Here is an 18,027-nt window from a genome sequence, read left to right on the forward strand (position 1 = left end):
TCTTCGAGGTGGTAGTAACTAAAATACATTCGAAAGGTTTGAAATCACCACTTCCGTAAATTAAGTGGGTAGATCTGTTTCATTTTCTCTTAAATTACATCATATCGGAATTAGCGATTTTTCAGGATTTCCCAGGAGTTTGCATGAATGGATTTTGATGATATTTTGCTATGTTGATTTTTCTGCGAATTTTGAATAATTAACTCTGTGTTGCATTGTAATTAATTCCCACTTCAATTTTATCTCGCACCGAGTAAAAGGTCAAAAGTAGGATTTTTCATGTAGGAAAGAACATTTCATCAAGAAGCACTTAAATATTCAGTTTCGTGATCGCCTTCACATGGTTCAATTCGGGTGCTTACTCATTCATGACTTTCAATTGTTGTATTATACAATCCTTTCTTTTATTTCCCATTCATTATGAACGGGTAAAAACCCACAACAATAACTCCTAAGAGAGCGAAACGCTGTCGAGGCATGCTTGGGTTTGAGATCTTACTTCAATCAACCGCAACAATAGAAGTACCATTGAATTGTTGCTTTTTAAGTTTTCTCTTTCCTACAGAAGACTGGAGACGATGTCACGCAAATCATGGACATTTTTGTTGATAAAAGCTCACGAAATGCAAATGTGAGTTCCACTATCGCGGCTTGGATGCAAGAAACCTGTGTTCGCCAGTTACACTCAAGTTGAATCAAAATTCATTTTACCTAAGAATAAATAAAATAGCTAATATTTTCTAGATGTGCGGGTATGGGATGTTCCTGTCGCTATTTGCGATACTTTCAGCAACAGGTAAGTTGATGTCATTTTCGAATTCATTTAAATACAGTGGAACCTCGATTTTACGTTCGCGGATTTTATATTCTCCCGCATTATACATTCACTATTCATGATTCTAATCAAGGTTGATTGATTATCGCGTTTTAAATCAGGTATTTTTTTTAAAAAAATCACTGATTTTAATTCACTTAAATAAATAATTTATAGAACAGCTAATGTATATAAGGATTTTGTAGATATCAGAATCACTTATGGTAATAGTACATTAGTAATAATTTAATTGTGTTTATTAGGCTCTAAGAAATGAAAAGAAATTAAACAAAATATATGTACTGATGGGGTTAAGCTCATACGAAAGGAAATGTAATATGTAAAATGTAAAGACACTTAAATTTCTCTTGATTAGAATTCAATAATTTTTAAAAGCAAAAATAGCAAACATTTTATGAAGATTCAAAATACTAATCATGTTAAGCCGTAAATAGTGTCATTATCATTAAACTGTAAATAAACATGGCAGTTGATATTTTGCAAACTATCATTAAAAAATTGCCAAAATTCAGCTACGAAGACTAAAAAATATTTTAAGTTACAATTACATATAGCACATCCAGAATGTTTTATTTTCTCAGTATCAGAAACAGATAAATGGATATTTACACATATTTTTTTATTTGCTTTAATCAAATACTTCAAATATCTTACAGGACCGTTACCAAAAAAGCCTTTCTATACAAAAAAGAAAACATGTATGGTGCCAAAAACCATAAAACCAACTTCTAAGCGTGTTTTCTTTATCAAAAAAATCGATTTAAAATGATTTTTAAAAAATCATGATTTTTATCTACCCTGGTTCTAATAGAGCAAAACACCTTAAAATTTCATTAGATTTTACATTTTCTTATGTTTTAAGCTCTTTTCACCTTGGTCCTGTGTAAAACGAAAATCAAGGTTCCACTATATCTTGCCGATAATTTTACACAAATTTTACTTATCTTTTAAAAAAGTATTAATAAGTTTCAGAATGTGGCGTTGCATAAACACGGGAAACACGATGTTAGGTATACATCGTGAACTCCGCGTAGCAGAAAGGTTAGCGCTTTTCTGCGAACGGATCCGGGTTCGAACCCCGTTTCTGCTCTAGCATCGCTAATACACAATTGCGGCTACTAATAGTTTACTTCGGTTGTTGCACTCTTTCGAGTGGAACTTCCACCTTCTAGTTACGGCCTCCCTCTGGTCTCTGGGGGATGTTTTATATACAATATTCCATTGCTTCGATAGAATTATAGAATTTACCAAAGTTTCTCCCCAGCCCCACCGTCGTCGATACCCGGTGGAGGCACATAGTGGTTCCCACTTTAAACTGTAGGTCCAGTCCCAATTAGCCTTACTGTGCATAAAATGGACTTAAAACACCAAAATCAAATCAATCTTTGCTAGTTAGTCTTGTTTCGGCAAATGGAAGAAAGCAAATGTAAAGTCACACATCTTCACACAAAGGCAAATTTGAATGCTCCATAGGAATGTTAAGAGCGAATATGGTAATTTTCGATATTTTCGTATCATCAATTACAATGAATGTGTTTTTATCTTTCAAATAATAAAACAATTTAATATTGTATACATTTCAATGACTTCTGTCATCAGAAATCAAATTGGGTTGTATGTAAATTGTTTTTTTCTTTAAAATGTTATTTAAGGTAAATTTATAAATATAAAATAAAATAGTATTTTGAGGTGTAGCAATTAATTCTACCAAGTCTTGCTTTTATCAAATAATCAATGATTCCGGATTGACGGTCGGATTGTGCTCAAGACACACTTTTTTTGGTACTATCCTCCACTTGGATACACATTTAATGGTAGATCTTTCATTAAAATATATTAAAACATGTCGTTTTAAAGTTTATAAATTAAGCTTACAACTTTTATTCGAAACAATTTCCTGTCATTTGATTTGTTCGAAAGTTACAAGGCAAAAACTTCAAAAAGCATTTGGAAAATATAACTTTTTAAAGATTATTTTTCAAATTATGGCAAAACCACTGACATAAAAAATGAAACAAAACCTTTTTGTAGCCCATAATGAGAATTAAGACTAAAAATAGTTTATTTGCCTATCAGGTTACGGAGATATTATGCGAAATTTATGTTGACGGAGCTGGAGGAGAAGTTCCGCGGGATCAACGGGATCTTTTGGGATTTTGCACTACTAGTAGTGTTCCAACAACTGATCAAAATTCAGCTCTTACGGAATTATTCCCAACATTGGACGCTTTCTATCATTCATTGACTGAGCTTCTCGTATATGCCTTCAAGGCGAACTGATAAATAAGTGGAAATTTCATCGCTAGAGTGCAGTTGCTTTTTAAGATATTGAGAGTTCCATATAATCAGCAGGGTTCTAAATTGCCACTTCTTCCTCTATTAAAAACAAACTCAAACTAATATATAAAATGTACCACTAACACACACACATACATACACAAACACACACACGCAATGCTTGATAATTTCCGAAATAAAGTTGTAGCGTATTAATTCTTCAATGTGTGTTCCTGGGAATTAAGTTCTCGTTCATATCTCCACGAGCATTCCATTAGAATTTTTATTGATGTTCTGACCATGACAAGTCATTGCACTTACACGAATTCATTTTTTTGTTGAACAGGAGTGAAGAGTATGTTTCAGTGCGATGACTACAGCACAATCGTTGCACATAAAACCTGCGATGGAACACGTGATTGTCCCGATGGATCAGATGAAACCAGCGCTGTATGTGGGCAAAAGACGTAAGTTTACACCATCCCATCATTTTTACCTGTTCCTTGTGGTGATGTTTGTTTACCTAAAAATGTTGAATTTCTGTTTTCTACAGAAGTTTTAACATTATAGTTTCTTTTTTTCAGATTAAGAATAGTTTTTCGAGTGCAATGTATCTATTTGCCAGATAGAGGATCTGACCAAAGTACAGTGTAAAATGATAATACTGAAAGAAGGCATGATGAACAAGAATAATAGAAATAATAGCACTACGGCTGTGACTACTGTGGCGTAGCGTTTCATCCGAGTTGCGTTTCGTCCGAATTCCAGGAACAGGCAGCTTACGGTTACCTGACCGAGTAGCGTTTCGTCCAAGGGCTACCATCCTAATAGTGTTTAATGAAGCTTTAAAACCTATTGTTCATTGCTTAGGTTTACAGTGCGATAAGGTCCATCTCTATGAAAATAGAGGCAGGCCTGCCGTATAGCCTCGCACTCGGCATGGACACGCACGTATAATCCATGGATGTCTTAAGTTATTTTTAGAATGTTTAAAATGCTTAACAGCTCAATGGAATTACCTCACTCGGCAGCGATCTAGCGGCAATTGAAGGAAACTACGCGATGTTAACTTCCGTTCAGAACCGTTGGACTGTATGTGGGAACACTGACCAAGGGAACGGATGAGGAGGCGTGGCTCAGCGAGAGCAGGCCAAGTCCACAGCTGCCTCCCTCGTCCACTTAGCGCCCAATACAATTTATGACTGTTGATGGGAGCGAGGGACAACCAAACAAGTCCGCGGTCAACTTTCTTGCAATCTGAGAAGGAAGCCACCAGATGGGGCCAGATAGAGAACTTGCCCTGAGATAACTGGAACAAGTTCATGAAATTTAAATTTTGAGTTTGTGCTGACATTTCTAGACTTTCGTTTTCGGTATCCAGAAAGTGCAGAAATCATTTACGGAAGTCTGAAACTGACTTTGACAATACACGCGACGGTATTTTCAATTATTATTTTTTTCTACAGATCTTTCGACGCGTAATATTATGCATCAGGGATACCATGAAGGAGAGCAGAGAAAGTGATCTCCGTATGTTTTTCTTTTATAATAAGACCTCGATTCTTTTATAATAATAATGGACTCAAATATGAACTTTTCAACAATAAAGTATTATGAATTCAATTACAATTTTATGATTTGTAAAATAATAATATTAATATACGTAATACATATTTTCTTAACGACTGAAAGTCAAGACATGGAATCTTACTCTGCCACTCCTCCCTCCGCAGAAAAATCCTTCGGGTGCCCTAGGTCGTCTGAGGAATGAAATGAATTAACTTTACTCCTATTTTTATGTGATAAATCAAATAATAATGTATTTATGGTTTTGGGTGTTGTTCAAACCCCATAGCCTACATTACAGTTTACCAAAGTCTCCAACGGGGAGACATTATCGAACAGTAAGTCTTCGTCTCGTCTCGATTTTACAAAGTTTGACTTGTCCTCGGTCCTGTCTCTATTTTCAAGAGTTTTCTCATTGGAATTTTGAATATTAAGATGTAACAAACTTGTACCAATCCCTTCGAGTTCTGAGATTTCGTGCGACTTTGGTTTAGGTTAATTTTTCAAAGGTCACACATTCTGATTAACCAACTATCCAACGAGACGAGAGTGTCGAACAGTAAGTCTCAATGTTTTCAGTCTTTAGAGAAGCACGTCTCAACTTTGGACTCGTCTTGGAAGTCAAGGAAAAGTTCCCCGTGCATGTAGCACCGTGCCGAGGAGGTACATTTAGTGGATGTGGGGGACAGGGCCCCACATATTCTCGATCTCGGCAGCTTTGGAGGTGATGTTATCAGCATCACGCTGCGACCGCCTTTACCTCCCACGGTTTCCTCCAGGTAACCACTGATTTGAGGCTGGGTGAAAACCGGATCCGTTTTTAAGTGAGGACAAGGCCGGAAAAATTCCGACCTTAATCGAACCCGGGTATCCCACGTGGCAGTCAGATACCATACCGACTAGTCTTGAAAGTCAGGTATCGAATATCAAACAGCCATCTCAGTCTCGATCGACTAGTCGCCAAAACCTGCCCTTCAGTCAACCGGTAAACTATCGTTTTCTACCGAATTATAAGTTTCCTGTCCTTCTCCAACAGTGATGATTTGAAAATCGCAATCTAAAAATGTGAGCTATAAAGAGCGTCCGAAAAGTAAAAAACAGCCAAATGCGAAGAATACATACACACACACACAGAGAGAGAGAGAGAGAGATGTATGTGCGTGTGTACAACCATTATATATATGCACGCAGGGTAGACCAAAAGTCGCAATACATAGGAAAATAACATTTTGTTTTTAAGTTTTTCTATTTATTTATTTTTTAAAGTGTTCTTTCTAATGCGTGTTCATCAAGAGTGGAAGAAACGTATTGCAAACCAATGGTAACCATGTAGAGGATATTATATGAATACATTGTTTCTTATCACAACATATTTATTTGTCCTATGTATCGCGACTTTTGGCCCACCCTGTATATATATATATCAGCCACGTATCTAGAAATATGTTTCGGGGGGTCCGAACGAAGTTTTTCAGGAATAATAATATTTAATAACAGTAATGTTTAAATTATTATATAAAATTAAATTAATACTAATTACAATATATAAATTAATATTATATTATTATTACACGATTAGGTAAAATGACTATAAGAATAGAGATATAACAGCGCATATTCATTACGTAGCTTATCTGTAGTTAAAATCGAAATAATTTACATAAAAACAAGTGACCTGGCAATGAAATTATGTCAAATAGATAAATAATTGAATATTTACCGAATAACAAAAATGATGTTACATGTAGTTGGAGAAAAGTGAGTTTCTGATATATATATTTTTGCATAAATTATTTTGAGTAGTAGTGCACATAAATCCTCTTTGTAGTGTCATTCAAAGCCGTATGATCCCAATATAATCCATGCCTTCTAAAAAGTTCAGAGGAAATTAATAACCATCGACAAATGCTAATATTTTCATTACTTCATTTTAGTACTTGGTAAGGCTCTCAGGGCGTCCAGACCCCCCCCCCCCTTCTAAATACGTTCTTCCTGTTCTTCCAAGCCATATGATCCCAATATAATCCTTGTCTTCCAATAAGTTCAGAGACAATTAGAAGCCCAATATTCACGAAGAAATTTTACAGTTAATTGTTGGATTGGAGATGGTGTGGCAGATTGGATTTTAACGAAGTCGAAGTTCCTGTCCACTGTGCGTTTGGTCCTGAAGTGGCAGCCGCTCACCCCCATCACCATGAAATATTTTGATGCAAACCTACAAAAATAACATGGATAATTTTTTTTAAGATTTTGCAATAATTTAGATTTTCTTCTTGTATAAATGAATAGGTTGTCTCTAAAGAGATGCAGAAGTCTGCAGTCTACTATATTTAGTAATTTTAGTTTCTTAGTAATTTTAGTTTTATAACAATTTCTGCGAAGCTAGTAAATGTTCCAATTTGGTCGGGATAGTTCACCATATTTGCTCCCTCTTTTGACTTTTTTCGAACTGCAGTCTTCAGAAAATGATCTCTTTTTGTGGTTAATTCACATTCAGACATGTTCTTCATTATTAGGATAATTCCATAGTTTTGGTGGATACATTCAAGGTACGAATACATACAAAGAAGGAATGACAAAGAATGATGTCAGCCTGTGTGTGAATGTTGCATACATCTCTTGCTCTCTCTCTCTCTTTTTTTAGGGCTGGTAACAGCATTAGGTAAAAAAGTACTTCTACAGTCATTGATAAGACTTTAAAATTATATCAAATTGGACTAGTAAGAAATGGAGCTGTAGCTGCGAAGGTTGTTGTCATTGTCACCCTAGGCCCCTGGATCATAGAAATTAGACCGACCTGTTATTTCTCGTACATTTCTCACCTCCCTTCGTCGGGAATAAAACATAGCATTACAGGTTAATTTAATAGGAAACTAATGTCTTTAAAGTTTCTCATTTTTTGTACATCCACCTAGTTATTTTTAATTTGCAATCGATGTTGCAGATGTGAACAATAACACACACTGCTTTAATGAAGACTGTTCTTCTATTAGTCACATTTCTTGAATGCTATGTTCTCTTTTCATCGAATTCAACGGAAAAGAGTAGGTGCATAAAATTCCTACAATGTCTAAGTATGCCAGCTACGTCTAGGTAGGGGAGGGTACAAATTTGGTGCAGGGATGCGAAAATCATTCTCGTCCTGGACACTGAAATCTCTAGCTACAACTCTGATAAGGAAATATTTCCTTTCGAGAGACCATTAATAGATTTACACCATTATAGAAGCATAACACAATAAATGTATGAAAATTTAATTATCATTTTAATAAAAAGCAATACAAAATTACTTTGGTACATTTATAAAGTAGCAAATTAATTCCTTTGACTGGTTCAAAATGTCAAGAAATTAGAAGATAGGTGAAATGTTTTTAATAAGTGAAACATTTCACCCATCTTCTAATTTCTTGACATTTTGAACCAGTCGTTAAAGGAATTAATTTGCTAGTTTATAAATGTACCAAAGTAATTTTGTTTATATATGTTTATAAATATAAATATATATAAATAAATGAATTAATTAATGATATTAATTATTTAATAATTGACATATATTTCATGACAGTCCTCCTCCGTAGTCGAGCGGGTTAAGGCGTTCCCTCGTCTTGAGATCGTTCGCTGCGGGACGGCGTAGGTTCGAATCCGGCTCTGGTCGGAATTTATTCGGCCTACGTATAGGACCGGTAGCAACCCACCATCGTGAGGAAATTGGGAAGCTACGAGTGAGTGAGCGTAACCCGGTCGAGAAGACCTACAACAACGGCTGGGGGTTCGTCGGGCTGATCACCCGTCACCCCAATACTGGTCTGAGACCTCCACGCTATAAACAGGTGACGGAGGAACAGTGTGGGAGGGAGACCAGCAGTCGGTAGGTAAGCCAAGGCCCTTCAAGGTGCTGTAGAGCTGTGGGTTATGTTATATTTCATGACAATTTATATATATATATATATATATAACCAAGGTTTCGGACTTGGCCCGCCTCAAAAACATCCTGGTACTGGCCTGATCGCACTCCCTAAATTTCTTTACGCACCCCCTCAACACCCCTAGATGATAAATCCAGGCGCCGCCGCTGCCTTTGCCTCCTAGTTTTGGCACCCAATCGCCTCTTCTGTATATAACCATATACCCAGAACATTTTGAACGGCACATATTCTTGTTCTAGAAATCGAGATTTGTGCATATTGCATGATCTAGGGCTCACGAATATTAAACCACGAAGGTCTCCACAATAATATTTCCTTCGGAAAAAAGATCAAAATGTTATATTATTTACTATTATTAACTACTATTTGTCACAACACAATTTACTGGGGCAAGGGAGGGGTCTATCGTTAGATGGTTGTAGGGAATCTGAGAAAAAGCTCATGGGAGTATTATTTTTATTATACTCTTGGGAATATCAAACTTCCAATGGCGCAGAGATGCATAATATAATAAATCAACTATCCTTTCACAATGTGAGTTGATTGAGTTCATTTCACTTCGCTGTTTTTCCACTTTTGGCTAATCGCGAAGATGTGAAGATACACTCACAAAGAACACCCATGCCCTCACCGGGATTCGAACCCGGGATGAACCCTGCACGACGTGCTAACCACTCCGCCACGGAGGCCGGCATATGAACTGATCACATTGAATATTTCCGTCATGTGATGTAAAGTGAAGTTGTTGCGTTTTTTTCTCCATAAGGAATGAAGGGGATTCTATAAACATTTATTCATCATGATTTTCAAACATAGTGTATTGCTAATGAACTAGAAATCGCTTACACTTGCAACATGGGGAGAAATTCACACTATATCATGTGGTATGGTTATATTTTATTAGCAGTACCCATTCCGACGATGTAGAAATAAATGTACACCTGGTACGAAACTGCCAAGTCTTCTAATATATGCAATTAATATGAACATCAAACCCAAATATGCACCAAGTGTTTTAAATCGAGTCAAATGAATTAATTCGTTGACAGCATGTGGATTTTCCTCAAGGTAAAAAATATGCAAAAATCCGCCGGCGAATCATCATCACTCATCTTCATCGTCGACATTAGTAAAAAGTGGCAAAAAAACCCAAAGGTAAATAGCAAAACTTTAAAAACCAAGCGGGACTCCAACCAAGTATAAAAAATTGAAGTACTGGCCTGGGTTTGTAAATAAAGATACAGAAGGTTCGAAACATGTAGGGGAATTCGTACCTGTAAGTCCCATGACGTTACTAACATCTTATACTAGCACGACGCCCTCTCTTTTTACTCTTGGAAACAAATTATTTTCAAATTACTGTATAAATGTTGACATTCCTACAGTAGCAACCAATGTCCCGGATGTTAGTTCCCCAACAAACTTTCACCCCGCTTACTTCTTGCCTTTGTCCTTGAAAATGTATCAGAAAGAGGTAACTTTTGTTACAGTGACAACAGTTAGAAAATAAAGTATCAGTGAATATATATATTCAGTGTTCGAAAAATCTTCAGAGCTAGGCGCCAGCTTTGAAAAGCAGGCGCCAAGAAACCACCTACTAGCAATTGTGCATACTACAAGAGTGGCGGAGTGGTTAGCACATCGCGATACGAAGCAAGGGGTTACGGGTTCGAATTTCGGCCTAGGTGTGGATGTTTGTGTGTGTTCATTCATCAATTTCATCATATCACTTATCCCCATCTTCGCAAATTAGCTAAAAGTGGCACAAAAGGCGAAGTAAAATAAAGGAAGTCAATCAAAAATCGATCAATCTATAAGAAGCTGAACATCACCGTATTCAAAACATCGCTAAATCGTGTGAGAAAGCTGGAAATGGGAGGGGGGGGGGGGTTGGAGGACAAAGAGTAAGAAATTGTTACTGATTCTATGGAATGTTCACAACGTTGATAAAAAAATCATTTGCTAAATACGTTGATAAAAAATTGCTAACTTACGCTGTACTGCAATTTGAACTTGGAATCTTTAAAATTTCGTACATGCAAACTTAAAGAAAACAACAATACTACAGCAAAATATCACAGTCGCCAGGCTGAATTTTTTAGTCGCCATGGCGACCTGGCGACAGGGATTTTTCGAGCCCTGTATATATATATAAAATAACCCATGGCTTAACAGCCCTCGAAGGGCCTTGGCCCTCTCTCCCATACATATATACTATATACAGTATATTAATAATTACTTACAGATTAGGGGTTAATTAAGTAATAACATAAGAAAATTGGGTTTAATTTTGTAAACGCATTGGAAATTGAAACTGATTATCTTTTGTTACAGTCACAGAAGTTAGGAAACAAAAATACTGATATGTATCATCTATCAGTGTAAACGTTAGATTCTGGAGAATGCCTGGATAATTTGCCCATTCTTCGCAAATGAGGAGTTTATGAATAAATGATGCAAGGAAACCGGATATTTTTCAGAAAAGGATTGATACACACACATACATACATACATACATAGAGAATGAACTTCGATGGAAAACATACCACTTACAAGTTTTCTGAAGTGCAATTTAGATCCACTTTATGCTCAGGTAGGCAAATCGGGACTAGACCTACAGCTTGAAATAGGATCGAAACCACTGTGTCATGTGCCTCCAGCAGGAATCGAACCTGGAGCCAGGTCACTGGCACTGTCACGCTTAGCCAGTCGATTGTTCCTCAAGGACTCATCGGTTATGACGCACAAGCGACTACAATCAGTACTCCTTGAAAAGCATAATGTATGAAAAATACACGAAAAAATCTGACAAAATTTGTCTATTTGTGGATCACTGTATGAATCTGTTTGAAATAGTTCCCTTGTACGAAGAAAAAGTAAACATAGTATTCGATGGAATTCTGATCATTTCCAAAGCATTTCCATGATGGAAAGTAAATTCGGCAAAATACAGAGCATTCCCTGACATTCGCTATGAGACTCGGCGGAAAGCGGCCCGGCATCGGCGCTTGTCTTTCCCGGTGAATGGATCCGCGACAGTCGCTTATATTAAACCTCGTAAAAAAGTTTAGAGTAACAGGGTCAGTTCTGAATAAAAGTGGAAAGAAAAATGGGAAAATAAAGTATACAAAGACAATCCGCACACCATCCGTGAGTTAAAAGATAGTATTGTACAAAAAATCGGGAGAATGACAGTAGACGAACTTGCACGTGTAAATGTCAATTTCCTTCGGAGATGCCAGGAATGTGTTGCAGCAGAGGGACATCATTTTCAACACCTTCTGTAGTCAAGGTTAGTACACAATATGAAAACTGTAATTTTAATAGCCGATTCTAGCGACTGTCGCTGACCCGTTCACCGGGAAAGACAAGCGCTGATGCCGGGCAGCTTTGCGCCGAGTCTCGTAGCGAATGTCAGGGAATACTCTGTAGTAGTATGCTTGAAAGTAGGAAATGTAAAGTATATATTTTTTTTCGTTTTAAACATACGTTCAGTGTGAAATTCACATTCAGTAAAAGCAAAATAAACATTCAATACACAAAAACCTGTCTATTTATCGTCCGAAGTCACAGAGCATCCCAAAATTATCCGGACAATTTGTTCATGGAAATTAAAAAAAAGCCCTGTGAACAAAATAACACAGTTTTATTTCCCACCCCAGCACTAATAAATCATCGTTCTTGAAGCAGAGATGTCCCATAGTTTAATATATATTGTGCGGAAACGAAAAATTGCAATGAGGAGAGGTACAAGTTACAGTAAAACAATAGTTAAACAATGGTAAACCAAATAAATATGGATATAATGTAAATATGTACTGTATTTGTTCGGTTACATATACATTGAGACAAATCCATGAAGAATTACATAATTATTATAATAACTCCATGCCTCTCCTGCATTCTGCCCGTAATTTTCCAGGCTTGTTCAAGTACGTTACTGCATATTACAAGAAACTGTATAATATGTTTCCTGATTTTCTACCTGAAATCTATTCCCTGTTGTCTGCTTTGTTTTTCTACCGTCTCTACTTTTCAGAGCTTCCAGGGCCTTCTTGCCTGTCGCGAATCCCACCCTGCAAGCTTGTTTACTCTGGAGGACCCTTCAGAAATATTTTTCCTCTAAAACGAACATGTGTTTCTCGTTCGGTGACCAGTAGACAGACCTCTTCTCGCCCCTCCCCCTCTGCCCTCCGCGACGAGCCTCGAGGGGTGAAGCGTGTGCCGTGGGTAGCTAGCAGACAGGCAGAAATTTAACATTACGCATATGGGAGAATTACTTTACTGGTACTCTTGGGAATATCAAACTTCCGATGGCGGAAAAAAACATATGATGGGGTAGAGGATCCATTGAAGATTATATTTTCAGAAGGAAAATACAAAACTCCCATTGGTTTAGCCGTAACTTGAATTTAAAGTTGCTCCTCCATAAGGAATACATGCCTGGTGCGTTATTGTCCCTCTTCGCCTTAACAGCTCAATGGAATTACCTCACTCGGCAGCGATCTAGCGGCAATTGAAGGAAACTACGCGATGTTAACTTCCGTTCAGAACCGTTGGACTGTAATCCAATGAGTAGTTTCAACAGCATACTGGTGTGTAATACGTATATTATTTTTGAATCATGGCGTACTTTAAGGATAGCTTCAAATAGGCGAATATAGGTAACCTTTTTCTTGTCAGGAAGCAACGCAAGAACTGCAGGCGTAACATTTGTCTCTTTTCTAGTGCTTCCTAAATCTACGTGAACTGTATACAACTGAGCAAACTGTTTGCTAACATGGACGTCCGCAGGATTTTTTCCAGGGAGGGGCAAGGAAGGTATTTTTTCCAGGGGCTCCAAACAAAGCACATTTTCTCCAATAATAGTGTTGTTTCCTCAAAAAACATTGCCTAAATTTGAATGTATCATATTCATGCAATAATTAACTCACATTATTGCAGCTGAAATAAAATTATATGTGAAATATATATACTTTTTGGTTGACTTTCATTTTCCAGGGGGGGCCACGGCCCCCCTTGCCCCCCATTCCGGACGCCCATGTTTGCTAACACTCTTAAATGTTCCATCCAAGAAAATATTTTTTTGTTGTTTTAATATTTCTTTCCCTCTGGAACTTGCGAATATTAATAACCTCTCACCTTCACATCGTCAGCTAGTAAGAAAGTGTTGCCATCTGCCATGACTAAAATTTCTGGATCCAACCTCGGACGAAACGCAACTCATTAAACCGTCGCGGACGAACTGTAGCATTTTTCTACGAATTTCGCTTTCGCACGAACTACAACTCGGACGAAAACTACTGAACCGTGACTACAGGCTGTGCTAAGCCCTCTCAAGTAGTAGTAATACCACACATTCCACACATATGAAATTATAAATAATGTATATGCTTTATTTGTCTTTGCGTTAAACCGGTTAAGGTCGAAGGTGATGGAAGAGACCCTCGCTTCGACATCTGCGTCGTTTTGTATACTTTCCTACCGAGGACATCTGTTCAGATGTTGACTTTGAGATTGCAGTGTGGTCGACATCTTGATTATTCTATCATCAATGATTTAGACCTCAAAATGCAGGTTGGTCATCTGTCTGACATAGGAAATGAGAAATTATCAGTGAAAGGTCATGAGGTTTTTGAAGTATGAAGACAAACTTATTTTATTACTTATTTATTAGTAAAGATGTGTGTGGCCTGATTTATATTTTTTAATATGAAAGTTGAAAGCAATTAACACATGAAAGTTAAAACATCAACTGTAGATTCATGCTCAGCATTACACAGTATAAATATCACTCATATTTTAACTAACTTTAATATATTTTACAAGTTAAAATGTAACGCATATTGTTCCCTGTTTCAATGTAAAATACATATAAACACATGACATTTCAATTGCAGAAAAAAAGAATTATAGATCACGTCCGCAATGAATTGTTACAAAAACATGGAAGTTTATCTCAGAAAATTCTTGAAGAATTGTTAAGTAACAAACCAGTGAGTGCATATGCGGAGGGAAATAATTTCTGCTAACAGTAATATTCTCAGATTTCTGTCTTCCTGTATTCAATGTAGTTTTGCGAAGCCTTTCTCATAATTGAACTAATAGTAAAACAAAATATACTTAATACTTTGGACATTCTTCATTTCCAAGAAACATCTATCACTTTGTTGGTGAACAAATAATAACTTCTTGTTCTCTTTCACGATGCACAGTTACCAGACACCACGTATCTGTAATCTATTGTCATGGTACCTCTGATTGGTGTAAATTATTAAGGCTAGATTCCGACTTCGGGAAATTGTTTCTCGACTTTTCGTAATCTCGAACAGCAGAGAAATTCCAAAAGATCTTCATATTTTATGGACTATAAGTGTCTGATATTTCTTGAAACGAACATTTTTTTATTCCAGAAGTGCACAAACAATCACTTGAAGGGAAAATAATGTGTGCAGTTTGAGATCTTCACCGCATCGGGAAATTTCGAAACTTTACCGTCCTGAAAATTTCTTGACTTGGTTGGGAAATAATTTTTCACTCCAGAATTATTAATATTTCCTTCCCAATCGGGCCAATAGGCCGCGGTGGCTCAGTCGGTAACGCGTCTGACTACCATGCTCAAGGTCCCGGGTTCGATCCCCGGCCGGTTCAAATCCGGGAACTTTTCTAACGGTGGAAGCGGCCCCGGCGCCCACCCAGCGTCGAATAACATGGGTACCTGGGGGAAACCCTGGGGGGTAAAGGCGGTCAGGGGCGTGATGCTGATCACATCACCCCCACTCACGACCGGATCAAGAAAGTGTGGGGCGTTACCCCCACACCCCCTATACGCCTTCATGGCGTGGTGCTATGCACAGGGGAACACTTTACCTTTTTTTTTTACCTTTTTTTTTTCTTCCCAATCGGGTTTCTACAAAAAATTTTCAGTATCACTTCCCTAGTAACAGCAGTCAATATCATTCTAATGTCTCTTGTGAAAACGCTCTCTCCTTATTTTGTTGGACATGACTGTAACTGATGACAGCCAGAAAACAATATTCTTTGTAATAAAATATAGCTACAGTTTCAACATTCGAATTACATAAACATTTTGCCGATCTATGTGAAGGGGGAGAGGACAAATGCCCTCGCTCACGGCCCGACCTTGCTTCAAAAATACGCATGGTAACGAATCGAGCTAACTTTTATAAAAAAAAAGGACGAGATTTAGAATAAGCACACCTCACTGATACAGTCAACAGCACATTGTCATTCGCTGTTTAGTCTACTAGCGCCACTCAAAATGTAACGCCGTCTTGTAATCAAGAGGTCCCGGGTTCGATACCCGGTGGAGGCACATAGTGGTTCGGATCCCACTTTAAGCTGTAGGTCCAGTCCCGATTAGCCTTACTGTGCATAAAGTGGACTTAAAACACCAACTCAATCAAATCTATCAAAAAGTAACGATACGGGCTCCTAAAGGCGATGAACAAGCATGCAATAACTTACAGATTCAATGCAATTTTCCGTTGGATAGGTTGATGACATTGTCAGAAATCACTTGGGTTTCAGGAACGATTCGGCGAAGTGGATATCTCATGCACTCAGTTATGACAAGACCAGTCGCGTCATGATCTGCCGTGAGCGGAAAGACCACTTGACACGTGAACCAGATTTCCTAGATAGACGTTTTCCTGTGACTTCAACTAGTCCTTCAGGGATAAAAGGAGCTTCCTCTCTTCTGATAGTGGACCGAACAATGAATGCTGTGATGTTTCTTTTCCGAAAGTGGATAGGCAGATGCCACATGTTCATTCATATAGGAGAGTACTGCAAAGGAATCTAAGTGTTATTAATCGTGTGTGTTTTGTGTGATAAACTTGGTTTCCTTATTTTTTAATGCCCCTCGTACATTCTCTGGTGTTTTAAGAAGTTGGAATTGTTGATGCGAAGTAAATGATATTATCTGCTTAATTGATGTTTTGTATTAATACATGATTATTACATTGAGGATGAGTGTATGAAAATGGTGATGAACAATTCGCCGGATACTTTTGCCGTTGGGTGTACGTCAATATTTGCATGAGTGGAGGAGGTTTTTTTTGGGTTATAACTAATATTTTTAAAATTTATTAGATACATGAATAGACGGTTAACCTTGCACTCACTACCAGGACTCACCTGCTTACGAGATCCATATTCACACCACTTTACAAAATTGAGTAGCAGTTGGAACATTCCCTGACCTATTTATACATTATTCCACAAGTCTGACGTAGCAATTAGCTAAAACTGGAAGAAAAGCGACGTGAAATAACAAAAAACATAATCCACAAACTGGATTTGGAAGAATACTTTCATTTTATGTATTTGCTCGCGAAATTTAAGAAATCGAAACCTTATCTTCGATATTATGTCACCTTGCGGACACTAGATGTAGTATGTAAAATGTATTAATACATGATTATTACATTGAGGATGAGTGTATGAAAATGGTGATGAACAATTCGCCGGATACTTTTGCCGTTGGGTATACGTCAATATTTGCATGAGTGGAGGAGGTTTTTTTTGGGTTATAACTAATATTTTTAAAATTTATTAGATACATGAATAGACGGTTAACCTTGCACTCACTACCAGGACTCACCTGCTTACGAGATCCATATTCACACCACTTTACAAAATTGAGTAGCAGTTGGAACATTCCCTGACCTATTTATACATTATTCCACAAGTCTGACGTAGCAATTAGCTAAAACTGGAAGAAAAGCGACGTGAATTAACAAAAAACATAATCCACAAACTGGATTTGGAAGAATACTTTCATTTTATGTATTTGCTCGCGAAATTTAAGAAATCGAAACCTTATCTTCGATATTATGTCACCTTGCGGACACTAGATGTAGTATGTAAAATGCTAGCGAAAAATGCAGTCTCAACATGGATGAGATTGCATTCTTGCTAACATTTTTACATAATACAGCTTTTGTGTGCCAGATGGTAATGTGTAGTAATATTCTTCTTCTCATTATGAGATATTTTGTAACATTAACGTCATCAGTAATTCAAAGGCAACTGATTCAATTGCGACATCACTGGTTGGCAGAATTACCTAGAGCTGGTTCCAAGAAGGAACAATCCTGTTCTAGACTTGCCGAGACAGACCTCTGAAAAATCTAGACGAGACCGAGACTTAGTGTCCGGGACTTTTGCTCTTGTTCGAGACTTTTGTATGGTATTTGAAAAATTTGCCCAAAATAAAATTTATTTCACTAATGAGCCTTCTGTAAATACTTATATGAAGGGGATATTATTTTTATAGATAAGACTATATTTTGTTTATTGTAATTTCAAACTCAATCTACTTTTACCACAGATCAGTGAAAATAGGCCTAAATTAAGATAACTACAAACGCATATCTACATCTAAAACGATATCGATTA

The 18,027-nt window shown here is 37.2% G+C and overlaps 1 protein-coding gene across 1 annotated transcript in view; it reads left to right on the forward strand.

The window, feature by feature from the left end:
• Positions 1 to 657: 657 nt before the first annotated feature.
• Positions 658 to 18,027, forward strand: part of LOC146003947 (modular serine protease-like) — a 69,663-nt gene continuing 52,293 nt past the window's right edge. The window contains exons 1-2 of the mRNA XM_083142459.1: positions 658 to 796; positions 3,459 to 3,579. Coding sequence (XP_082998585.1) covers positions 745 to 796; positions 3,459 to 3,579 — 173 coding nt within the window. The 5' untranslated portion in view covers positions 658 to 744. The remainder of the gene's footprint in view (positions 797 to 3,458; positions 3,580 to 18,027) is intronic.

The sequence above is a fragment of the Lepisma saccharinum genome, chromosome 21 (assembly GCF_977018435.1).
Source record: "Lepisma saccharinum chromosome 21, izLepSacc3.1, whole genome shotgun sequence".
Classification (NCBI taxonomy): domain Eukaryota; kingdom Metazoa; phylum Arthropoda; class Insecta; order Zygentoma; family Lepismatidae; genus Lepisma; species Lepisma saccharinum.